The following is a 26,100-nucleotide window of genomic DNA, read 5'->3' as shown; positions in this document are numbered from 1 at the left end:
AGTTTAAGGCTTTCTACACAGCTGGGGACTGGAAGAGGAGAGCTGGAGAAGGAAGAGGACTTGGGGAGCCCTCACATGTTCTTACACACACACACGCAAATCACGGGCTCCTTCCTGACCCGTAAGTACAGAGGGAATCACAGAGCTTGCTCGGAGAGACCTGGGTATGGCTTTAGCAGCCACCTATGCCAGGAAGACAGAATTTGGAGTTAATTTCTGCCAATTTACAGGGGCTGGGTCAACATGATCTTCCCACTGAAAACCCACAAGGCTAAGCAAATCGGAAGACCCCCTAATCTTCCAAACCAGTGGTTTCCAACCTCCCTAATCCCACAACCCTTTAATACAGATTCTTGTGTTGTGGTGACCCCTAGCCATAAAATTATTTTAATTGTAGTTTTGCAACTGTTATGAATCATGATGTAAATATCTGTGTTTTCCTATGGTCTTAGGTGACTCCTGAGAAAGGGTCATTTGAGAAGGTTGAGATCCACTGCTTTAAACCAAGCCTCTGCAGAATGACAGTAATCAGCAATTAAAGGACTTACTATGCATGCATGGGGGTCAGACTTTGGATCTACAGAATCCACATAAAATGCCAGGTGTACATCGTGGCCTGCCTGTAATCCCAGCCTTGCAAATGGGAGATGGGGGTCCCTGGGAGAGCTGGTTAGCAAGACTAGTCACAGTAGGCTTGACTGAGAACCCCTGCCTCAGTGAGGTAGAAGAACTGCTCATGACTCCCAGCATGCACCCTGGCCTCCACATTGCATACACAGGTAAGCCCACACTCGTGCAAGCATGCACCTCCTCCCTGAGACATGAAAATGGAAAAGGGAAAAAATGAGAATCAAGGTGATTCCAATTTCTCTGCTTGCCAGAGCAAAACTGAGGACATGCCAGGGGAAACCGAAGCAAGAGTCTCTGCAGCTTGCCATTCAAAGCATCAGAGAGAGGGAGGAAAATGGGACCAGTAATCAAAGGGAAAATGTAAGATAGGTGTGAGAGTTAGCTGCTAGAAGGAACCGGCATGGGATCAAACTGTCTGCTGCAAATATGAGAAACAGGCTACAGAGAAAGCTGCAATGGGTGACAATGTGGCGTGGCTCATCTTTGTTCTCAAGAGATAGGGCCTTACTACATAACTCAATATATAAACGAAATCACGATCCTCCTGTTTCAGACTCCCAGTGCTGGATTACAGGTGTTTGCTACCATGCCTGCCCCTATTTTAGAAATACAAAGGGAGGGGTCAGGCATGGTGGCACACATCCTTGAAGCCATCACTGCTGAGGTAAATGCAGTTGATCTCTGTGAATTCAGGCCAGCCCGGTCTATACAGAAAGCCCAGGCCAGCCACAGCTACACAGTAAGACCCTGTCTAAAATATAAGGAAATAAAGGCATAAACATAAAAGGACTAGATGGTCAAGCATGGTGCACATTCCCAGCACTCGGGAGGCAGAGGCAGGTGGGTCTCTGTGAAGTCCAGGCCAGCCTGGGCTACCGAGTGAGTGAGTTCCAGGACAGCCTGGGCTACAGAGACCCTGTCTTAAAATTTAATTAACTAGTTAATTAATTAAAAATGGCAGCAGAATATGCCTTTATGAGGTTTTCAAACCTGAGATGAGACAATGTATACTGGCCTTGGAGAAGTTACATGATGCATGTCATTTCAGACTTAATAAAACAAGAAGAAGCCCATTAAAGAGCACAGGCCTGTGCTCACAGCACTCTGAAGTCTGAGCAGGGGGACTGAGGCTGAGACCAACGTGGACCACGCAGTGAGGCTGTCTCTAAAGAAAAAGGGGAAGGGAGCCTGGCTAGCACAGAAGGACTTAGCTCAACCCCGAGAGCTGAAAAGAACAACAAGCTAAAACTGGGCTGCTGGAATGGGATGTTGGTCTTAGCATGCATGAGGTTCTGGGTTTGATTTCCAAGAGTGCAAAAACAAAACAAACACCTAAAGACAATTTTCATTACATTTTATTATTTTTAAATATTTTTATAAAATTTTCATTACATTTTGTTAATTTGTGTGTGTGTGTGTGTGTGTGTGTGTACGTGCGAGCGTGTGTGTGCATGTGTGTGTGTAGACATGTGCGGACCACAGTGCACGTGTGGAGGTCAGAGGGCACTTGCAGGAATCGGTTCTCTCCTTTCACCATGAGGGTCCCAGGGGTCAAACTCAGGTCACAGGCTTGGTGGCAGTACCTTTACCTGCTTAGCCATCGTTCCGGCCCTAAAAACAAGTTTTTAAAAGAAGAGACGACAAAAGAAAGAAAAGTGATGTGGCCATATGACATTGGAAAAAGTCGGCTGCTAGATATGAAGTATTAACAGTGATACAGAAGGTCACCTCATAGTGATAAAACGTTAAAAAGACATAAAAATAATATATACATACACACATGCAGCAAGAGAATTTAAAAATCAATGAAACAAAAATTGACACACTAATGGAGGACAGGCAAATCTGATTAGAAAGGTAAGCCGAGGCAGTTTCCCAGAAACTAGAGGAGGGCCCAGGCAGGCACACTCGGGAGACAATCCTGACGGTGTTAACTGAGGTGAGCCCACTGTGGTCAGAGAGCAGCCTGAGCATCCACACTGTCTACCTCCCGACTCTGGGTCTGATGTCACCAGTTGCATCAAGCTCTTGCAGTTTTGGCCTCCTCACCACGAGGGACTGTACCACAAAAACCTTTTCTCCCTTCAGATTTACTTGTCAAGTATTTTCCTAAGCAACAGAAAAAAGAGACTAAGGCAGATTTTCCTGTTTCCTTGTTTCTCTGAGCCCGGGAGATCTCTGAGCCTGGGAGCCTTTATACACTGGTTTCTGAGGTTGGTCTTTACTTCCCAAGGCATCTAAATTCAATACTGAGAGGTTGAAAAATAGTTCACAATTAACTGCTCTGTGACAGTCCCAGGTTAAGTTCCCAGCATCTACACAGTGGCTCACCCATCTGTAACTCCAGTCCTCAGGGAATTTGTCACCCTCTTCTGGTCTCCCTGGGCACCAGGTACACTTGCAGTCCCTATGCACATGCAAGTAAAACAGTTATATACATAAAAAATAAATAAATAGCTGGGCAATGGTGGTGCACACCTTTAATCTCAGCACTTGGGAGGCAGAGGCAGGCAGATCTCTGTGAGTTCGAGGCCAGCCTGGTCTACAGAGTGAGTTCCAGGACAGGCTCTAAAACCATAGAGAAACACTGTCTCAAACAAACAAACAAACAAACAAACAAACAAGCAAGCTCCCAGATAAGCAAGCTCCCAAGCCTCAGCACTTGGGAGGCAGACTTGGGTGGTCTGACTTTGAAACTACCTGGTCTACATATCCAATTCCAGGATGACCTGGGCTACATAAAAAGACTCTGTCTTAAGACAATAACAAAAAAATCTTTTTAAAAACCAAAAATGGTCCAGGACTGATATCTAGAGGGCTCCTCAGACATCTGTGCCTCTTCGTTGATGGTAAGACTAACCTAGGTAAGTCTTCAAAGAAACCAAGTCCCTTTCCTTCAAAGAAACCAAACCCCTTCCCTTCCTTTGTCTTCTTTGCTTGTCCAAACATCTAAGTGGCTCTCATACTTGAGCCTTAGTTCTCTACCAGGAGGTTTCCTTCAGGATGGTCACCTCTATGGGTTACTAAGGTGGGGAAATCCAGGGACAGATTGGTGATAAAGGCCTTGGATATGACCTCTGCAGGTAAACAACACTTAAATGCAGAAGTCAGCACATCTGTAACTCTCCCAGGACCCCCACATTGAGGTCTCCAAATTAGTCTCTTGGGAACACACCAGTATTTGCTCCAGAGATAGACACGTGTTCTCTGGGAAAAACAAACAAACAAAAAACAAAAACAAACAAACAAAAAAAGTGCTATTAGCAAACCCAAGTACAGGGATGGCCAATTTGGAGCCCTTCCAGATATTCTAAAAACCCAGGCTGCTAATTAATCTTGCCTAATGTGCTTGGCTCTATCGTCCTGTACAACTCCATCCCTGTGGCTTCATAGGCCAAGGAAACACCCACAGTCCTTAGACAATAGACAATGATCCAGTAGCCTTCTCTCCCTCTCAATCCGATAGGCACTTGTCTGCCACACGGCTTGTCTTTAACAAAACCTAAGACCATGTGCTCCCTTATACTTTTTGTGTCTGTGCCCTCCTGGAACTGAAACCTGAAGCCATATGCATGGTAGGCAAATAGTCTAACCACCAGTTCATATCCCCAAAACTCTAGTATCCCATTCTGGCCTCTAAATTGTCTCTATCTCCCCGGCGCTGGGATCACAGATGTGTGCCACCACAATCAAAGTGTGCAGTGGCAGGGATTAACATGCGGATGTGTAGGCACTTTACCAATCCAGCTATATCCCCAGTCCCACATAACGTCTCTGAAATACGGAATTTATATATACTTAGCTGAGTTACGACACTACACCCGAGATTAGAAGACCAGAGGTGAATCTAAAGAAACTTGACTTTCTTCCATAAGTAATGTTTTAGAACATTCAAAAGGAAAACTGTGGTCTTTGGAAATGACATGAAATTGCTGACAGAAGGCAGCCACGGCCCAGGCACGCCTGGGCGTGCCGTCCGCTGTCCCTGGCAGTCTATTTTTATTGGATCTGTGAAGACAGCAGATGCAGTCCCAGAGCTCCAACGCTGGTACCGTGGCTCTCGCCACCACCCTTTTCCCAGAGCTGGGATGCCAACAGTTGGACTTGTTGAATCATCGATTCCACAAACAAGTCATCGAAAGGATACTCTTCACATCCCAGATCATAATATTGTACTTGGAGAGACATCCGAAGTCGATGCCCTCTCTACGGGAGAGTTTGAGAAATGGCATCACTCAATTTAGAAGATAAAGAACAATCTACAGTGTAGCAGAATGTCTCAGGGGAAATAAGTCAGAGGAGGGAGGATTAAAAAGAGGGCCATTACACAATTCATCACTTTTCCTGCCCAGCTGCTCTGGCTCCATCCCTCATCTCTTTGGGACCTACTGAGTCTTATTCAGTACTCCTAAGTCAGTAGCCATGCCATTCTAGACAAAGGTAAAGGGCATCTCCATCTGTGCCCCTGGGGTCAACATCAGTCCATAGCAGGATTTTTCCTCCAGGTCCCCATGTGATACCGATGGAGCCATAGCATGGAAACATAGCAGCGTAATGAAAGGTCAGTAGACCAACCCAAACTGCCGACACGGGCTGGAGGTGACAGTGTCTTCTGGGGAGGTCCGGGGAGGCTGAGAGGCTTCTTCAGCCCATCTGCTCTCTTCTTCCTGGGATTTTCATTTTTTAGATTTCGTCTTTGCTGTGAAAAACATTCTGCTGTCTGAAGATCTTCATGTCCCATCCCTCTGCTGTAGGTTTCTAATTATACACGCCTGCAAGCAAGCAAGCCCTCTCCAGAAACCTAATTCCCATCTCCTGCTGCTCCTTAGAATTAATTAATCAAAGGCAATTTCTTTGTAAAGATGCCACACCCCCTCATGTGTAACTATACAGGGGAACATAACGCTGTCTACGTGTGTTTCCTCAGTAGCTGGGCCTGTAAGGAAAACGCATCGTGAGTGGTCCCAAGTCACGTTAGGAGAGTCACACTTTCGGGCAAGAAATAAAGATAGCTGGGCAGCACTCGTGTAGAATGTGCAGTGCCCCAAATTCAATCTCCAGCAGTGGGAAAAACATGGGGGGGGCACACGACTCAGACATGGCCACTACACTCATGAACTCAGAGTAGTTGGGGTTACCTGAACAAGATGGAACCATGTTCCAGCAAATAATCCCCCATGCATGCTCTAGCAGGCATTGCTACTTAAACTCACTGAGTCACAAAATTACAAAAGAAGCAAGAGGAGGACATGTAGCGGGAGGGGACTCAGCAGGAGGGGGCGAGGGGTGGTGGTGAGAATGACCCAAATTCATTAAACACAGGGATGAGGAACTCCATTAATTAAAAGAGAGAGAGCTATAAGGAACAAGCTGACATTTAATTTATATATGATATATAATTCACTGGTCGATAGCTTAGCTTTCAAATAAAACTTTAATAGCAATTTTCCAAGTCTTTCTCCTCCTCCTCGTGTGATAGGATCTTATGTAGCCTAGCTGTTCTCAAACTTGCTACTAGGCAGAGGAAGGCCTCAAACTCTTGACCCTCCTACCTTCACCTCCCAAGTGCCGGGATTTCAGGTGTGTACCACCTCAGCCACTGGAAAGCTACTCTCTCTCTCTTTCTCTCTCTCTCTGCTTGCTCACTTGCTCACAAGTGCACACATGTAAACCATGTAAACCAGAGGACTACCTTGGATATCACTCCTCAGATGATACACACACACACACACACACACACACACACATATATATACATACATACATACATACATACATACATATTAGATGTGGCCTGGAGCTCACCAAGTAGCAGGCAGCCCAAGGGATTGGCCTCCCTAGAGCTGGGATTATGAGCAGGTGTCTTTAAATTTTTATTATTTACTTTTTTATGTTTATAGATGTTTTATCTACATGAACGTCTGTGTATCACAAGTGTGCCTGGTGTCCTTGGAGGCCAGAAGAGGTCATTAGATCCCCTGGGATTGGACTTATAGATGTTTATGATAACCAAACCTCTTTCTCACAAAGAGTGGCCAGCGCTCTTAACCAATAACCCATCTATCCAGCCTGTCCCTCCTCCCCCAGTTTTGGTTTTCACCGTTTCCCTGTGTAGTCCTGGCTGTCCTGGAAACCAGGATAGTCTTGAAATCAGCGATCTCCCTGCCTCTGCCTCCCGAGTGCTGGGATCAAGGGCATGAACTTAGCACATCCAGCTCTCTCCACCCCTTTTATAAAACATGGGTTCTGGAGATCGAACACAGGCCCTTATACATGCAGGACTAGCGCTCCTACCCGCTGAGCTACAGCCCCAGCCCTGGAGATAGAACCTGAACACTACTGAATACCTACCATGAGACAGGCAACAGGGAAGTGTATGATTTAATTTAAACACACTTCACCCTCTTCTCTTTCTTCCCTTTCCTTCCGAGAACACAGGAAAAGGAATGCTACAGGGGGCAACATACGGACGGCAAAGCTTCAGAGAGTCAGGGGATGGGGATAACAGGTTTTTCTTAGACACATACTTCATAGTCTGGGGAGAAGACAAACAAAATAAACCCAAAAGATAACGGAATACCTACTGTGTTTTCCAGTGTATTTGCAAACAGATACTCCTTTCTTACACCCAGAAAACATCAACATCAACATCTCCCATGAACACGCCTCACTCAATATACCCTAAGGTCCTTATTCACCTGGAAGATAACACAAGTTGGGAGTTCAAATCCCACTGCAACTACTTGCTAGCAATGTGACTTTGGGAAAGTCACTTAACCTCTTTGAGCAGTTCATTTTTTTCCCCACTATGAAATGCAAGTTTAACACTTATATCATAATCGAGGCAGTGCCGGTACATATCTTTAATCCCAGCACTCGGGAAGCAGAAGCAGGCAGGTCTCTGTGAGTTCGAGTCAAGCCTGGTCTACAAAGTCAGTTCCAGGACAGCCAGGACTATGCAGTGAAACTCTGCCTCAAAAAACTAAACCAAAACAAACAAAAACACATCATAAAGTATTGGGATGGTGAAACAACATCAAGTATAAGAATTTGATCATGAAAACAGTTCTGTAAGGCAAATGTGATTATCACTTTACAGATTCAGAGAAGAAAACAGGTGCAGAGAAGCCAAGTAAGTGAGTCACCCAAGGCCTCATGGGAGCCATCAGAGAAGTCTGAGATTAATTTCAGGGCCTGCAAACACTTGGCTGCCTGTCTCCACTGCCCACGGTACAGATGCACCCATCTCCCTCCTGCCCTCTCTCTGGCTCCCAGAGAGACACAGAGAGCGTCCCTTAAAGAGCCTACCCCTGAGTTCTTGGCATTCCCTGAGTGGGCCCCGTGTGGCAGGTTCCCAGTCTGCTGGCAATGCAAATGACATCAAATGACACACACCTCCATGTGTGTCAGTAAACGGGATGATGGCACAGGGCACAGCACCAGACCACAGCGACAAACGTACCTGCAGGTGCTTGACTTTCAAACTGACTATGCCATTCCTGCTCCGTGTACTGGGGCTTCTGGTAAGTAAGTTCATCTTTACTGGTGGGGTTAGGCTGTGTGTGGTCCAGTGCCTCAGGGCTGGCTTAACCAGCGCTCAAGGGCTTGTTCCCTGCCCCTAGTCTACACCAGGGCCAGGTAAAAGACAGTGATGTTCAGGAAAGCAGTAAGAGTGGGTTGATTTGGAGGGGCGGGGTGGTCTAGGGATGTAGCAAGCTGGTAGACTGCTTCCCCAGCGTTCACAAAGCCCTGGGTTAGATCCCCAGTGCTGTATACACTAGGCATGCTGGCACAAGCCTGCACTCCTGCACTCAGGAGATGGAGGCAGGATGACCACACCTCACAGTGACCCTTTCCTACACATGGAATTTGAGGGAAGCCTGGAATATGTGAACTCTTGTCTCAAAAGAAGGAAAACTCATTTTCGAGAAAGGCCAGGGGAGGGGGGATCTTTCTTCTTGCAAATTGAAGAAATTCCCCCCATCAAGAGCTGAAAATGCACCCTTGCTTGCTGCCTGCCACTGAGGTGAACAATGCTACCCTGTTCTGTTGCCATGAAGTTCCGACTTCGCCACAAGCCTAGAAATACAGAACCGAGGGGCACAGACTCTGAACCCCATGGATTCGTAAGCTAAACAACTCTTTCCTGCCTAAAACTTAAGAAAAGAACCGAAAGGCAAGCATGGGAGAGGAGACAGGGAGCCGGGAGATGGAAATATCCCACAGAAGCAAGTTGTTTCCAGCCAAATTAGTTCCATCTATCAACACTCTATGGTGTGCTCATCTGTCGGCTATGGTAATTAAGTAGCTGTGCTAATTGATTTTATTATTGTATCACACAGGGCAAGGTTTTCCCACAAGACTGTAACTACTTGGGCACTAATAGTACCAACTACGCCACAAAGACTCACTACACTAACTACGTACTTTCTTCCCAGCCCTGAGCTTGTCGGGACCCCTATCCTGAGAGACTAAGAAACAGGGCTGTTGCTCCAAGGGAAGGGCCCACCGGGAATTTGTTTCTGTAACAGTCTGGCTTCTTGGCTCCACACACAACTATCTCATCACTTCCTGACACTTGAGACCAGGTCACTATAAATAAATAAATAAATAAATAAATAAATAAATAAGTAAGTAAGTAAGTAAGTAAGTAAATATTTTTCCTGCCAGAAGGGGGTGCTAGAGAGCCACAAATCTCCTTCCTGTTCAAAATAGCCACACCCAGGCAGCTTTAGGATCAGTTGCAGTCCCAGGCCTAGACTTCCCACATCTCCTGAGAGAGCCCCCGCCCCCAGGCTCTTGCAGGGCTACTAGGGCCTCTAGTGTTGCTCCTGCTTCCTCCTTTTACTTTTTTTTTTCCTCTTCAAGACAGGGCTTCTCTGTGTTTCCCCAGCTATCCTGGAACTCACTCTGTAGACCGGGCTGTCCTCGAACTCAGGATCCTCGTGCCTCTGCCTCCTAAGTGATGGGATTAAAGGCGTGCACCCTTACCACCACCCCCAGGCATCATCTTAAACTTCTAAATTGGGATAATTCCATTTTCTTGTGCCCTTTTACCTGAGAACATAACACACCTGTTTCCCGTATCCCACCAAAACAGCTGATCTGTTCTGCCCTCCAACTGTTGTTCTAGTGACTTCATAAGAAGTTAAATTAGCTGTTAAAGTAGTTCTTAGAAAACTGGGCGGCGGTGGGGCACACGCCTGTAATCCCAGCGCTCAGAAGGCAGAGGCAGATGGATCTCTGAGTTTCAGGACAGCCAGAGCCACACCACAAAGAAACCCTGTTTCAAAAAAACAAAAAGCAAAACAACAACAACAACAAAAAGCCCTTATAGAGTTTCTGCATTTCTAAGTATTACTCACACTGCTTTAAGGGGAAAAAAAAAAAATAGTGCTAGAAAGATGCTCAGCCATTAAAGAAAGGCTGGGTTTACAACCAAAAATACAAGAAAGCATTTAAGTTTTTGTTTGATTTTTAGTTGTGTGTGTCAAGGGTTATGTATGTGCACATGGCTGCAGTGACAAGGGGTGGCGGAAGAGGTAGAGGCTGTGTGAGCCACCTGGCGTGGGCACTGGGCCTTCTGCAGGAGGGGTGTGCACTAACCGCTGTGCCGTCTCTCCAGCCCCTTCTGCTTTAAGACAGAGTCTGGTAGATAACCAGGGCAGGTCTAAACATAAGACTCCTCCCACCTCCCTTCTCCTGAGTGCTAGGGCACCAGGTGCACCACCACACTTGGTTTGCTGAAGCAGCTACTGAAAGTTGCTGCGCCTAACTTGGAGTTCATCTATCTAGTCAAATCTGGTAAACCGGGAAATTACAATCCCCTCCCCTAGGTCTGTTTTCCTTAACAGGGCCCTTTGTATAATTTATGCTGCACACCTAAGTGCCCAGCACTGGACTAAGCAAGCACACAGCTACAACGGTATGCAAATTGCGATTCCCCCCTCCCCACCTTCTAGTGTTAACTGAAGGAGAAGATATACAGGTTAGCTTAGCACACTGCAAGGCAAATCGTCAACTTTCCAAGCTGTGACGGTGGATCGAAGAGTTTTGAAGAAAGAAGAGTTTCGAATAACTGAGTCAGTACAGCATCGGGAACTTGTGTGCTGTGCCCATGCGTCCTCCTCAGATACAGAGGCAGTGGCTTTGCAACAGCTCCCATCCAGAGAGAAACGGGACAAACTGTTCCAAAGAGGGGACAGTGACCCGACAGCAACCATCGGGAGCTGGACCTGGCTCCAGAAGGGCCACAGAGAGGGAGTGAAGGGAGATCCTAAAGTGGTTATTCCAACATTAGTTACTGTAAAGACAGATGAAGGCTTGGGGATGTACCTCACTGAAATGTCACAGCTCCCGGGAACACTTGGTTCCCACGTAGTGGTCGTATCTGGGACGCTGTGAAGCGTTAGCAGGTGGAGGAAGTAGGTCACTGGGGGTGGACCTTGAGGTTGTACAACCCCGCCCCATTTTCTGTTCACTGTTTCCTGGCTGCGGCTGCAAGGTGACTAATTGCTACCCACTCCTGCCACCACGCCCTCTTTATCACGATAGACTATAGTCCCCAGAGCTGTGAGCCAAAACAAAACCAACATTCCTTCAGTTCCTTCTTTAAAAAACTGCGTGTGGGTGTGGGGTGTATGTGTTCACATGTGTATATGTATGTGTGTGTGTGTGATAGGTGTACTTTCATGTAGGTATATGTACATATGTATGTGTGTGTGGTAGGTGTATGTTCATGTGGGTATGTGCACGTGTGTGTATGTGTGTGTGGTAGGTGTATATGTTCATGTGGGTATGTCCACACGTGCACATGTGTGTGGATATGTGTATGTGTGTGGAAGTCTTCCCTATTGCTCTTCACCTTGTTTTATTTTGAGACATGGTCTCTCACTAAGCCTAAAGCTTATTGATTCAGCTTAATTGACTGGCCACTGAGTATTAGGGATCCACTTGTCTACATACGCCCAGCTGCTCACCACCTCTGTACTAGAGCTTGGGACACAAGACACGATGCCTGGCTTCTGTGGGGTGCTGGGATCCAGCTCAGGTTCCTGCACCTGTGTCGTAGGCACTGTGCTGACTGAGCCAGCCCACCAACCCCTTCAGCTGCTTCTCATCAGGTCTTTAGGTCACAGCAGTGTGGGAGGTAACTAATACATGTGCCTAGTGGATATGGAGCCCTGGGTTCGATCCCAAGCACCACGTAAAACGGGCATTATGGCACACACCTGTAATCCCAGCACCTGGGGAGGAGGATAGGCAGAGAAGCAGAAGTTCAAGTCTTCAACTACAGAATAAGCCCGAGACCAGCCCATCTCAGGAGGTGGAGGAGGAGGAACCACAACCTACTTTATGTCCCTGCGGTAGGACTGCATACCCACGAAAAGTGAAAAATGTGACCAGATGAAAAAGAGTCAATAGGGACAAGGAGCCAACGGTCTTACTACTCTACTGTGACAGTGTTGTGTAAACCTGCTATGTGGCCAGACTCTAGAAAGCCACATTTACAACACACTGATACCTTACAAATGCAGACTGAACTCTTCACCTTCAGTATTTTACCCATTTTGGCATGATTACGGCCATCAACTATCACAGTAACAGAGAACCAGCCATGGGAAATTATTATTAGAAGGCCTATCCCATATCCTTGCTCTGGGGCCTTGTTGTAAGTAATTTATTTACTATCACTGAAGAATGCAGAGTCCGTAAGGCATGGAAAGCCTGGAGAGAGATTTACTCATAAATAAATGCCAACGCTTAAACAATAACGACAGCTTCAAACTCCAGGACGGTTGAAATGAACAATATGCACCGCCTGGGTGATTTATGACTGTGGTGTTTAGGGTCCAAACGGTGAGATAATTCAATTCCACCTGAAGAGTCATTATATGGCTGAGCCTAAGAGAAGTGTTTTGAATAAGAGGTGATATTTCTCAGGTTTTCCATTTCAAACAGATTATTTCTGTATTTAGGATATCATCCAGGCAATTCCTTTCATGATTTGTAGCACTCTCGGGCAATTAAAAAAAAATTGATAAGGTGAGAGAACTCAGGGACAAATGCCAAATCCAAAGTGATCATAGAATACTGAAGGAGCACGCTGACGGCTCAACACCCAGCAAAAACGATCCTTTCCAGGCAGGGAGACTTGAATTGAGCAGTGAGCTTGTGCAGCAGCAGCAGGAAGACTCCTCAGCAGAAAGCGAACCACACTCCTCACAGATGCATGCAAAAGGCACCTCCCAGGACGAGGAGGCTATGCCCTGCAGGGTCTCACTGGCCCATGGCAGCCTTCCCCCTCACCAGCTCACACATTCACACCAGTCATGGCGTGGAATCTATTTTTGTTATTTATTTATTTATTTATTTATTTATTTATTTATTTATTTATTTAGAATCATGCACTCATGTAGCCCAGGCTAGCAGCAAACTCATTTGGTAGCCAGAATTTACCTTTAGCCCATGGTCCTCCTGCCTCTTGCTGGGATTACAGGCATAAACCACAGCATTAGCTGAGGACACCCACAAGCAGGCAAGAACAGAGTGGTTCAGGCTGGTCAGAACAGGATTGCCCAGGTTTACATACCATCCAGGCCATTGTGATGGCTGTAGTTTCTTTTCCCCAGAATGCTCAGAGAGGTGTGGTTCGGAGTGGTGAGCATCCTCTTGGTGGTTGGAGTTTGCAGGCTTGGTGGAGATCGAATTACATTAGGTTTCTTTGCAGGATGGATCTCTGATGGGAGGGCGAGGTGGGGGGGGGTAGAAAAGTTTATCAGCTCAGAATATGGTATTGGAAATCTGTGGACTCTAACACCAGCTAACAGGCACACATCTTCTTTCTTAATGAGCTGAGGGTTGGTTCCTCATGAGCCTGCCGTGCACTTGCATAATGAGGTATCTTCAAGTGTTGTTACCATGGTTCTGCTTATCAAACTGCCCCTCCCCGGCTGGCTGGCTGGAGCTCTGAGCCTCACTCGGGGTGTGAAGACAAACAGAAAAAGCCACTTCAGAAGGTCACTTACAAACACGAGATTTGCTAAGGGGATAAAGCACCTGGCTCTTCGGTACATTAGGAATCTAAAGATCACTTGCAGGGGCAGCCTCAGGAAGCCCCGCACATCTGGCGTTCTAGCACTATGAAAACTCAGATTCCTCCTCTGGCTGTGTAGTCAGGAGGTCTGGGGCCAGCACTGAATACTCTTGGGACAGAACATTTCCATAATGGATGAAATTCCACACTAAAGGCCAAACACCATCGCCAAAAATTTAGATGGTACACTTTGACCAAGGACATGTCACAAAACTGTACCTTGTGCCTAGCACCTGGTTAAGGGTCTTTACTGCATGTCATGCAACCCCTCAGTACCACTTGCTCTTTTCACAGACACGCAGAAACTGTGATATCACAGGAAGCGGATTTAAAGACCTCTGGCCGTTATCAGTATGAACACCTCTGCTCCAGTTTCAGCCATCTGCTGATCTTCAGGGTTGTCAACTAGCACATCGACTACGCTCAAACCAGCCTGTCTTCTCGCCTGTCCAATGTGAGGGCCAAAATAGCCAGGTTTATGGAAATTTAGGAAAAGACACCAGGCTGTCAGAACAAGTATACGAATTGGTCTTACCAAAATCTTACAACTGTTAAAATTTAAGTATGGCTTGGTGGTACCATCTAAAACTAACGCTGTCTTCCAACAGGGCACACCAGCCTTACTTTACCCTGGGGAGGCAACACGTTCCTTTAACCTTAGGAGCATCGAGCTGAGCCTTTGTCTCTCTAGTTCTCCCAATCTTGTAAGGTGTGAGAATACGGAAATACTTACTGTTCCTATTCTTTTTTCTTTTCTTTTTTTCATCCATTCTAAACCTACAAAACTTTCAAGGCTAAGATAAACTACTATTGCTGCTAAGAAGGCAGACCTAGCACTTGCTAGAGATAGCCAATCCCAGGGCAGTGGTACCTCACTCACCTGTCATGAGGTCTGGGCTCAATTCCCCAACCTCTTACCACACAGTCACACACACACACACACACACACACACACACACACACACACACACACACACACACACACACACAGTCTTCCTCCAAGAGCCCAGTGCATTCAACCCTCCAGTTATCACATGTAATGCTTTGTTTGATTGCTTTTACTGTGTGATTCCCCAACTTGACTAAAAGTTTTGGAGGCCAAGTATTATTTATTTGGTAACCCCCAAATCATACTCTACAGTGTCTGGAATACAGTACACACACAGACAGGGCTCAGCTCAGCTGGCAAGGATGGAACATTTGGTAGGGACAGGGTTAAGCTTTCCCACAAGAAAACAAACAGAAGGCAGTTTACTCTATAATGCTTAACTCTTTCCTTGCCAGGCGAGAAAGAGCTCCCAAGAGTTGGTCCTGAAAGACACTGCATTACCCAGGACATGCTGATAGCCATGTGGTATGTGGCAGATGAAAACAAGCCTTGCTTTTCTTTAATTTTTTTTTTTTTTTTTTTTTTTTTTTTTTTTTGAGGCAGGATCTCATGTAACTGAGGCTGACCTTGAACTCCTGATCCTCCCAAGTGCTGAGACTAGACAGGTATTCCATGGTTATTTTATTTAGGCAGGGTCCTGTGTAACTGGCCTGGTATTCACTACATGGCTGAGACTCTTTAGCCTTTGAGATGCAAAGCAAGAGCTAAGGTAGCAGAGTGACATAAAAGATGGAGCTAAGGGCTTCCCGGCCAGACAGCATATCAGTTCAAGGCTACCCTTTGATTTCCCAAAGATTAGATGCCTAAAGTCTGAATACTTCAAACACTTAAGTCTTCCTGACAGCAAAATAAGGTTTGGTGCAGAGTATTTTGCCTTTAGGGAAAATGAAAAAGAAATATTGGAATCTCAAAACACGTGTTCTTACTTCAGAAAGGGAACTTATTATTTCTGCTCCATTTTATTTCAAAACTCTGGGAAAAAGCTATTGATGAGTAATTAATTCTTAGCACTATTCTCGGTTATTATATTTCAATGTGTAAATGGAACTTTGTATCTTTGGAGATATCCCAGTCACATGGCATGATAGATATTATAAAACAATAGAAATGCTCCCTTTCAATACAGACAGTGCATCAAATCTGTAACATTCTGAAGCGCTGGGAATGCAAACTAGGATGCTGGGCATTCTAGACATTCCTTCTACCACCGATCTGTACACTTCACCTTTATGGAGGTGGGGGTTGTTTTGTTACTGCAGTTTTCTGTTTCTAATTTTTTTGAGACAAGGTTTCTCCACATAGCTCTATAGACCAGTCTGGCCTCAAACTTACAGGATCTGCCTGTCTCTGCCTCCAGAGTGCTGGGATTAAAGGGGTGTGTGCCATCCCTGCCCGATTTACTGTTTGTTTTTGAAGGGGGAAGTTTGCTTTGCATTTTGTTTTGTTTGAGGCAGGATCTAGTGTAGCCAAATGGGCCCTGAACTCACTATGTAGTCAAGGGGGACCTGGAACTCCTGATCCTCTTGTCTCTACTTCCAGAATGCTAGGATACAGGCGTATGCCACCACTCTTGGCTGCTTTTGGTTCTTGAGACAGGGTCTTGCTATGTAGCCCAGGAGGTTTTGAGCTCATGGGTCTTCCTGTCTCTACTGAGTGCTGGGATTGCAGGCATGAGTCACTATGACTGATTTTTTTTCCTAAGGTAAGCTGAAAATCAATTTAATTCAGTTTTTAAGAACAAACCTCTACTTAAAGGAAAGGTAAATTAGAGATAAAGATCTAAATAAAAATAATTAAGATGTTTAGGATATCATCCTGTATTATTGAGTAGTTTAAAAATGCGCTCTCCCCTCTTTGTTAGTTTGCTTGTTTTCAGGCAGTCATGCTAGGTGCCCAAGGTGCTCTTGAGCTTATGGTAATCCTCCTGCCCCAGCCTCCCAAGTGCTGGGATGATAGGCAGGAGCCACCATATGAGACTTGACTTTTTTTCCTTAGGCTGGATCTATTAACAGTTAATACAAATTTTAATTCATCAAACTTTTAGAAGAAATAAACATATATACTTAACTCTATTCACTGATAATAAAAGTTTCTAGTCCAAAGTAAAACTATATATATAAAGGTGCCCAATTTCACCCATTTGAAGGATTTGAATGCAGTCCAGGTGTGCATTTGGAATGAAGAGGTGTCTACAATATGTAAAGGGTGTCTTGAGGTCTTCCTGTGTTAGAAGATACCCACCTAAATACCCAATGATACAGGACAAAGGTTTCCTAGTGCTTTTGCTTTTCAGTGGGCTTCCAGAAAGTTCGGCATGTCTGTCTGCATCTGAGGAGAGAAAGAAACATGGGATAACAAGTGAGGTGGCTTCTTCCATCTTTACCACATACCACAGAAATAAAAGGTGCAGGCAGAAAAAAAATACAGAACACCCTCCACATCCACACTACTTCCTCTGGGCTGGAGAAAATGGTTCTGAGTTTCGGACCCCTAGACTGAGTGCGGGACTTGTACCGACACATCAGAGCCTTGTGAGTGTAGGGTCTCACACAAGCCATGTGTGTTCACCTGAGTGATGGAAACAGGCTTCCTTTATAGTTGTGACATTTCTAATTATGATAGGAAAACATTCGCAGTACACTCAAGGTGGGACCAATCTTAATATGAGATTAATGTGGCTTGGGAAAAGCAAAAACAAAACAGCAAACAACAGCTGGCAACACAACACACTCAGCCACCCTCGGCTTAGCCGGAGTGGGCCCTTCTGGGAAGCCTTGACCTATCTTCACAAAACTCAATTTCATTAGATGGCAGCCTGGCAAAGCCATTTGGTTCTACCACTGACTGGTCGTCATCTCACACAATGGTATTTGGGCTGAGGTTTTAACAGGCCCTGTATGCATCCAACAGTCACTCTGCGAGGAAGACACTGGCCACTAAGTTTTCATCCCTTTGTACCCTATTGTAAGATACTTCAGAAAAGGAACTAAAAGCATGCAGCACAAACACCATACTTTAAAGGAACCGTCGTTAGGATAGAGTCAGCGAGACACCTACCACACCGAAGAGCTGAGGTCAAAATAGTTTGAAGGGACAAAGAAAATGTGTATGGAAGCTTTTAAAAATCAGCCATTATCACAAAGCACACCAATTGCTTCAGCTGACATGAATCTGTTACGTTTATGCTTTGACCCATCTCCAAACGTGTGACAAACATGTCCTCCGGGTTTCCTGCTCCTATCGAGATCTTTTCCATCTGCAAGCTGAGACCACGCCTAGGCACACACACAGAAATTGCCTTTGACATCCATAGGTCTTCTTTGCATTTCGACTCAATCTGGAACCTCAAATAACTTAAAAACTGACTTTGTCTCGAACACTAGTTCTCTTTCATCAAGGAAATGTTTTGAAAAAGCTATTAAACAGATGGTGGAAATAGCATTTTAAAATAACATTAAAATAGACAAAACACATGCTGCAGGTAGCTTGGAAACACCAGGATTTGAGTCAATGCCCCAAGCACTGTTTACCTATTACGCAACCACTGACGCCTATAATTGGTCCCGTTTTTTTCCCCTCTTCACTCAGTTGATCACCTTTGGGAGGGTTACTAAGTTGTGAAGTTTTTTTCACCTGTTATCGAATAATAACGATGATGATAAGAGCGGAATTAAGCACATTTTTTTTAAACAAGCATATTAAGAAATGTAATCTAAATAGAGGTCAGAAGTGGTCGAAACCGTGCACGGATCAAACACTAGTCAAACCACCAGACATTAACACCAGTGTTCCTTCTTCATATGACTACTCTGCCTAAAATTCTAGTCATGCCTGGAAAGGCGACAAGAGGCAATGCTTTCTTTATCATCTTCTTCTCCATTAATTCAAGTAGCTTGAGTGAATCATCTTGGTAAACTCCTCAACATCTTGGACAAAGGCATTTTTCATCGTCGCAGTGACAAGATAAACTTCACCCTTTAGTCTGCAAGAACACCAGGAACACTGTCTATGGCTACAACTGACAAACACCAGGATATTACCATCACTTTGACAAGAGCCGGCAAATGCATCAAAGATGGCCATGAAAGTAGTTCACTCGGAACCACAGCAAACTGTCTCTAGTTTCTCACGAGTCCCCTCAAAGATCTCTAGCAGGATCCCTATCTCACTAATAAGTCTATTTTAAAGGAAGCTGTCAGTAAAATAAAAAACAAATAAATAAATAAGTAGCTGGTGTTGAGAGTTATCAGTCAATTATAAAGAAATTAAGATTAAAAGGGCTGAGATGGTACCTAGCCTTGCTCTAACATAAGAAAAATGGCAGCCATTCGGTAGGAAAAACACATTCTGGAATGTTCACAAACCGGATTACCTGATCAACATTGCTGTACTCCTGGTCTACCTACCAGACAGGCTACACCAAGCTTTGTGCCATTCCTTTGTCCCCAAGTTACTCATCATCTCTAGTTAAGAACAGAGATGGGGCACCTACAGTGTGTGGGGTAAAAGAAGGAGCTGAGGTTGCCCACAGGAGACAAAGGGAATTGAGACTTCCCAGAGAGGACAGCGGAATCTCACTGTGCCACTGACTCTGCACTAGACTCATGTCTTTAGCTTTCTACGGGAGGACCTGCATTCCTTTAGGTAAACATATACGACATTTTCAACACCAGTTTCTGACCCTTTCCCTAACGTTTTAGAAATACCGGGGGTAGAGGGAAATTATAAAATAGAAAAGCTGCAAAACAGATGATGGCTGAGTGGGTAAAAGTGCTTGGGCCATAAGTATGACAACCTGAAATTTGGATTCTGTAATCCAAGCCTGCCCCGAGGGAAGATGGGGGATAAAGGCAAGGCAGTCTCCAAGAGCTCAAAGGCCAAAGGAGATATGCAAGGGCTGACAGCTGAAGGCTGCCCTCTCATCTCCACAGATAAGCTCCAGACAAGCCCACACCTAACCCTAACCCTCCACAGGAAACACACACACACACACACACACACACACACACACACACACACACACACACACACAGAGTAAAATTCACGAAAAACATTGATGTGGCCTTTTGAGATCTGTCCAACAAAATCATAAATAGAATTTGCTTAAACACTGTACTCAGGTTCTGTAACAGTTTTTTTCATGAAACATTTAGCTGGGTGTGGCAGCACTTTAATCCCAGTCTGGATCTTTGTGAGTTGGATGGTCAGCCTGGTCTACAGAGAGCACATGTTTTTCTCTCTCTCTCTCTCTCCCCTCTCTCTCTCTTTCTCTCTCCTCTCTCTCTCCTCTCTCTTTATCCTCTCACTCTCCTCTCTCTCTCTCCTCTTTCTCACTCTCCTCCTTCCCCCCCCCCTTTCACACACACACACACAATGATGTTTGGGAGATACAACACAGACTAAGTCAATGACAAAACAGGAGGGAGGCAATGGTACCAAAGATCTAAAGTAACCTCGCCAAGATAAAAATTTCCATGAATAAGGAAGACTTCTAGTAGGCAGCAGAAAGGAGCAAAAGCAGTTGACAGGAAATACACACTGCCTTCAAATCCTTGCAATGATTTTCTGTGTCACTAGCAATGCAAAATGGAAGCTGGTAGCTATGCTTCACCCATCACCTGGCTAAGGGTGTGAAAGATGGGTAACATCTTCCGAGATTCTTGGGAGTCGGGCTTTCATTCACTCAAGATAGTAGCTGAGAGTATAGACTGGGTTTTTAGAAGACAACCAGGTAATGGATATTAAAAAGTGCATGATGACATTGGTTGCCTCTGAAGAACATATATCAAGAAGGAAAATGATTATGTGATTTTAAAACTAATGCATAACTTATTAAAATAACTGCTTCAGGGCCAGAGAACTAGCCCAGCAGGTACAGCCACTTGTTACTCCTGCAGAAGACCCAGGTTTGGTTCTCAGAACCCACACTCCTGGGTCTCCGGCCCTCTCTTTTGACTCCCATGTGCTGGACATACATGTGGTACAAGACACACATACATGCACTTCCAAAACTCACACACACCAAGTGAGTAAATTTAAAATGTAACCATTCAAGAACAAATTCTGATTGAAGGCTAACACTATCAAAAATGGCAAGACAAGCAGGCCTAGATGGCTCTCTCCTGCCACTACAGAGCTTGAAAATCCAGCTAAGTCTGTGCAATTCCTAACAGTAGCTTTTTTGTTCTGGCAACAAAACAAAACACAAAACAACCCCATGTGACAAATATCTCAAGAAATGAGGTCTTGGATGCTTTCAAAGTTGGATTCACATCTTGAAACAGAAAAAACAAAACAAAACAAAACCACTTCAAGAGACACAAAGTAACTTCATGATGGGATTACTGCTGCTCTGTGAACTCGGGATTTAATCATCTCTGCAAGATAACGAGGAGGCAGGCAAGGCATCCGGACCTGCTGTCTGCTAGGGAGTTTGGCTTCCTCTCTGTAATGTTGCTGATGCCCCTTAAGGTAGCTTCAGTGTGAGGTTCTGAATACCTCTGTGCCCAGGTTGTAAAACAGTTTTGGTACATACATATCAGATATGTATTCTATATGCTTGTATTTTTTGGCATTAAACTCACTATGTACCCCAGGCTGGCCTCAAAGGAGTAGCAATGCCCCTGCCTCTGCCTCCTGAGTGCTGAGGTCACAGACACCTGCTGGGAGTATTATTTGTTTAATAGGAAACACATTCCCATAACAGATGAACAATGGGATAAGTCTCACTGTTTTCCCAAGCCTCCCCTCCCCCTCCCACAGCTACTATTACTTCTTGCAAACCCCCCCTTTTACAATGCTGCAGCCTTAGTGCTCCTATAACCAATCAGAACAGCCCTCTTCAAATATGGACCACCCACTGAGCCTTGTCTTAGCTGCTGGATGCTGCTACCCAGGACCAGCAAGCACAGTGGCTTCCTGTTCTGCATCGTAGTGCAGAAAACCCTACAACACTGGCTACGGTGCTGTGAGGAGGGAATGGCTTTCCTTTCCAACACGGCTGGCTATTCCAAAAGTATTCGCTGCAGCTCTATTCTTCAGTACCTTAGAATTACAAGCTTCCATCTTATCTGAGAGTACAATGGTACTGTATCGGGGACCTTTCTAGAAGGGCAGTCAACACTGCCTTTGAGAAACCAAGGAAAGCTCACTGGGAAAACACAAACACACACACCACACACACACACACACACACACACACACACGGCTATACACTTCCAATGGATCAGGGAGACTCAGCTGCCTATGGACATTATATTACTCACAGTTAATCACACTACAGAGCCAAGATAACATCTACAGAAAAACATCTACAGAAGAGGTTATAACAAAGTACACACAGGAATGAAAAGATGGTGTGAAAATCAGTCAGATGCTAGGAGAAGGTGAGCAACACTGAAAATGAAAACTCAAGTCGTAGGGTAAAATTGTTTTAAAAGTGTGATTCTCTAAGTCCTTTGATGAAGATAGACACAAAGTGGAAGAAAATAATACAGCTTTTCTTTTCTTTCTTTCTTTTTTTTTTTTTTTTGTTTTTTGGAATTTCACACAACAGATGACTGTTCTTTCATTATTATTTTCCATGTTCTTGAACAAACACAATATAGACAATTTAACCCTAAACCTATTTTCAATAGCATGGACCATCAACTGACAAAAGATTAGAATGAAGCAACACAAAAACACAGTTCGTTCACAAATAATCAGAGCAAAGCTGATGTGCAAATAAATTGAAAATCAACGAAGAGACAAAGGCAAACGCAGCCCCCACGGCAGCCAATTGTTGGTGATGGCTTCTCTTCCATTCACTAGAAACAAAGATGGTACTGGACCCCAGCCAATCGTGATAAGAGAATTCCATTTATTTTCTGCCTTAAATGTTTAAATTATTCCCTTTAAGAAATTATATAGAAATAATATATGTTTTAAGTCAGCTAAGCAGTTTGGGTGGATATATTTATTTTCCTTAAATGAAAAAAGCAACAATTCTCTGAACTCAGAAATGCCAGGACGAAACCAAGGGCAAGCCTAAATTTTCAAATATACTTGACATAACACGGCTGATTGCCTCCACATGGGAGACTGAATCCTCACTCTTCTTACAGGTGTTTTACCTTTAAGCTTAAAAACAAACAAACAAACCTCTCAACTTTCTGCAGATATTATTTTTAGAACTAAAAAATTCTTTTTCAGTCATCATTCCTTTTATGGGTATGCTCTTCATATCAAAGTAGGCATCTCACAATAATATGCTTTTATGTTTTGGGGTTTTTGAGACACAGTCTCATGTCACCTAGGCTGGTCTCAAATTCCCTATGTTGCCAAGAATGACTTTGAACTATTGATTCTGATTCTCCTGCCCTTGCCTCCCCAGGGTTATAGGCCACGTGTGCCACCATACCCTCTCCATAATTAGTTTTTTTTTTTTTATTTCATAGAAAAGCACTTGAATGTCTTTAAGATTTTCTATCTGTGAAGCTTACAGCCATTTTTTTTTTTTTTTAATCCTTTAGGGAGAAATTGTATGGCTCTACCAGCCAAGTATGAGTCCTCAGCTCACACATACCATGGGTACATTTTCTGATATGTGGTAATAAAAGAAGAGCCCACAGGTCAAGCAGATAACCTTTGCTAACAACAGCAACAAAAAAAAAAAAAAAAAAAAAAAAGAAACATAAGTCAGATTGAATGTGTTGAAAATAGAGCCTGAGTCAAAGATGTACAAGATAATGTATGATTATGAAATGGAAACCAAACTGGACAAAGACTGTTGGACCACAATGGGTGATAACTTGTAAAAACTAAATGTGTATGTTTAAGAATTCCTTTAAGAGGGTTCTTAGATTCACTTAGCATTTATTTTATGGTCTAACAAATACGAGGTTAGTTATGAAGCACTGTTTTCTATAAACTGTATGATGACTATAAGAGGTTCCTGGGAAGGTAAGAGGTTTGCCAAGACAAGCCAGCTAGTATTAATTAGTACATTTTATTCAAACCTAATGAATCCTTAAGACAGGATTGTGCTGTTTCAGTAGGGAGTTTAATCCACACTACCAAACAGGCATAAGTGCTTCTGTTAAGGTCCCTCTGGTCAACGTGTCACAAAAGCCCACCAGGTAAGGTCACCTCCCCCACCTTCTGATTAATTCTACTCGGAAATTCACAGGGATTTCAACGTTGTTTTTCAGCGTGGCATGATATAAATGGCAGCAGACAAGAACAATGTTTAAAAAAAAAAAAAAACAAAGGCTGTACACAAGAACTTATGTTTATTGCAAACAAACAAACAAAAAGAGAGAGCGAGGGGAAAGAGAGGATGGTGAGAGGAGCGAACGTGTAAGGTTAAGAATTGAAAAGCGTCTTACATTCTGCCCTAATGGCAGCATAATTAATAGCAACAAATGGCCGTCTTGCTGCCTGCCGCAGCCGCAGGGTGTTTTTGCAGACCTGACGAGCAATTTTCGTGAAATACGTAGTATGGAGGAAGAAAGCTTGGCGGGTCTTCACTGCGGACTTAGGACTCCCAGTGTTCCGGACCGGCATGCCCTGCATGGCCTGCCGGGACAGGTGGCTTCTCACACGCGGGTCCTGCAATTGTGGAAAAAATGGGATTTACACAGGAGAACTTGCCAGAGCCCACGGGGCCACTCCCACCAAGTCCAACATCCTGGGAAGCACTGTACCTCAGGGGAAAAGCGGTATGTGCGTTTGGAAAGAATGTGGGGAGTGCAGCAGGGCAGGGTGGCACACAATCTCAGCTCGCCCCCACCATCAGTAAGATGCCACTGGGTATTTACTGTGAGGAGTCCAGAGCGGGCATCAGCTCGACAGGGACTAGCCTCATTCTGGTAGGCACTCGCGCTTGACATCCTCCGTCTATGAGGATTACCAAGGTCATCCCGCCCATTACTGTTCTTGCCCCTCCACAATAGCCCAGGGAAGGGAATGTTTAATTCCTGTTTGTTATTTTATGTAATAAGATGCTTCCAACAGTATCTAAAGGTTACAAACTGTTTTCAAAAACAAGACTGTTTGTAAGCTCTCTATTCGGGTAAGCACCTCCCACACACATTATTCTTTTGCTTGAATAATCTCAAGAGACCAATATTTTGAATACCTGGAAAAAAAAAATCAGACCCACCCTGAGTATGCAGTGCCATGTTTAAGTCTAAAACTCAGCTTTGTTCATTTGTAAATCGTTCTGTATAGCGCTACTGCTTCCGAGAAGAAGCCAGTAACCCAGAAACGTGGTGTTCTCGCCTCTGCAAAGAGCGCACTCACATACCTCTGCAGTAGGACTGGGAGACTTCTGTTCTTCTGATTGTGTGGGCATTTTCAGACCTCCATACTTTTTCCAATACAGCCAACAGGTCGCACACAGTCTACACTGCATGTTAGGCGGGCCCCAGGAATACCACTGATGGGACTGCGTGGCTAAAGACAGGGCGAAAGAGATACTGTGAAAGCCGTGGTCTTAATATCCTGAAACCTCGAAGGCACCCTGAAGCCACAGCCGGTTTACAGTATTATCTTCTTTCCCAAGGCTGTTGGGCAAGCGTGGAAGTGTAGCACACACATTCATTTCTCAGCACTCTGGACACATTGCATCATTTGTTTCTGCCACACATCAATCAGTGTTTGTCACATCTATTAAGAGACACTATTGGATGACACATCCTGATTTATGCCTTAGGCTGCTGAGATTCTGTTTTGTTAATTAAAAGTGATTTCATTATGCACATGTCTAGAAATAAGTCTTCCGAAGGATATTATGGTTATTAAGCTTCCCGGCAGTGTTTATAACACAAACCTTATGGTTCGGGAGCTCTTGCAGGGATGGCTAAGGTACTCAGCAGGGGACTGACTCACTGGTAAGTCAGGAACCAGATAAAGCCAGAAATCCATTGTTCCTTAGAATTTCTCACTAAACACAGACTATCTTGAAGACTATAAATCCCCATCAGGTGAGGGAGCACTTACAGCTGATATGGCCTCATGGTTGGTAAGACATGATCCCAGATGCCTGACTGCTTGGCTGGACACACCGCATGTGTCAGGCTCTGCAGCTTAACCCTGTCCCGCAAGACCAATAGCTTCCCACGGCAGAGCCAAAGGGAGGTGGGAACAGTGGTGGTGAAACATAGCTAAGACCACAGGCAGAGACTATGATGCTAACTCTGCCAATGGTCCTCCCCTTGCCTCTAAGTTACCTCCATCCAGGCAAAGCCACCAGCGAGTACAGGAGGGTGTCCACTAAGGAACACCTCACAAATAATATGCGAAAGGGAAAGGCAGAGCTGGAGTACAGCTCAGTGGCACTCAAAGAAAGGCCTAGGTCTGGTCCCTACTGCAAGAAAATATAGTGACTATTACATTTAATTACCTTTATATATAAATCAGGATAATTTACATTCATTGTGTGCCACTCTTTTGTTTTGTGTTTTGAGATAAGGTTTCTCTGTGTGTTGCCCTGGCTGTCCTG

The 26,100-nt window shown here is 44.6% G+C and overlaps 1 protein-coding gene across 7 annotated transcripts in view; it reads right to left on the bottom strand.

Annotated features, from left to right (window-relative positions):
- Mta3 (metastasis associated 1 family member 3) overlaps window positions 1–26,100 on the bottom strand; it is a 116,762-nt gene that overhangs the window by 6,000 nt on the left and 84,662 nt on the right. For 6 of the 7 annotated variants that reach the window (XM_051175176.1, XM_051175180.1, XM_051175175.1 and 3 more), the window contains exons 13-16: window positions 24,904–25,052; window positions 23,984–24,206; window positions 16,857–16,943; window positions 13,223–13,369 (exon numbers count right to left, since the gene is read on the bottom strand). In XM_051175176.1, the coding sequence (XP_051031133.1) occupies window positions 13,223–13,369; window positions 16,857–16,943; window positions 23,984–24,206; window positions 24,904–25,052 (606 nt within the window). Of the gene's footprint in view, window positions 1–1,967; window positions 2,242–13,222; window positions 13,370–16,856; window positions 16,944–23,983; window positions 24,207–24,903; window positions 25,053–26,100 lie in introns of those variants that run through there. The other variant, XM_051175178.1, reaches the window with a different exon arrangement.

The sequence above is a fragment of the Phodopus roborovskii genome, unplaced genomic scaffold, assembly GCF_943737965.1.
Source record: "Phodopus roborovskii unplaced genomic scaffold, PHOROB, whole genome shotgun sequence".
NCBI classification, from domain to species: Eukaryota; Metazoa; Chordata; class Mammalia; order Rodentia; family Cricetidae; genus Phodopus; species Phodopus roborovskii.
Note: the sequence above shows the minus strand (reverse complement) of the source record. Positions and strands in the feature narration are given on the sequence as shown.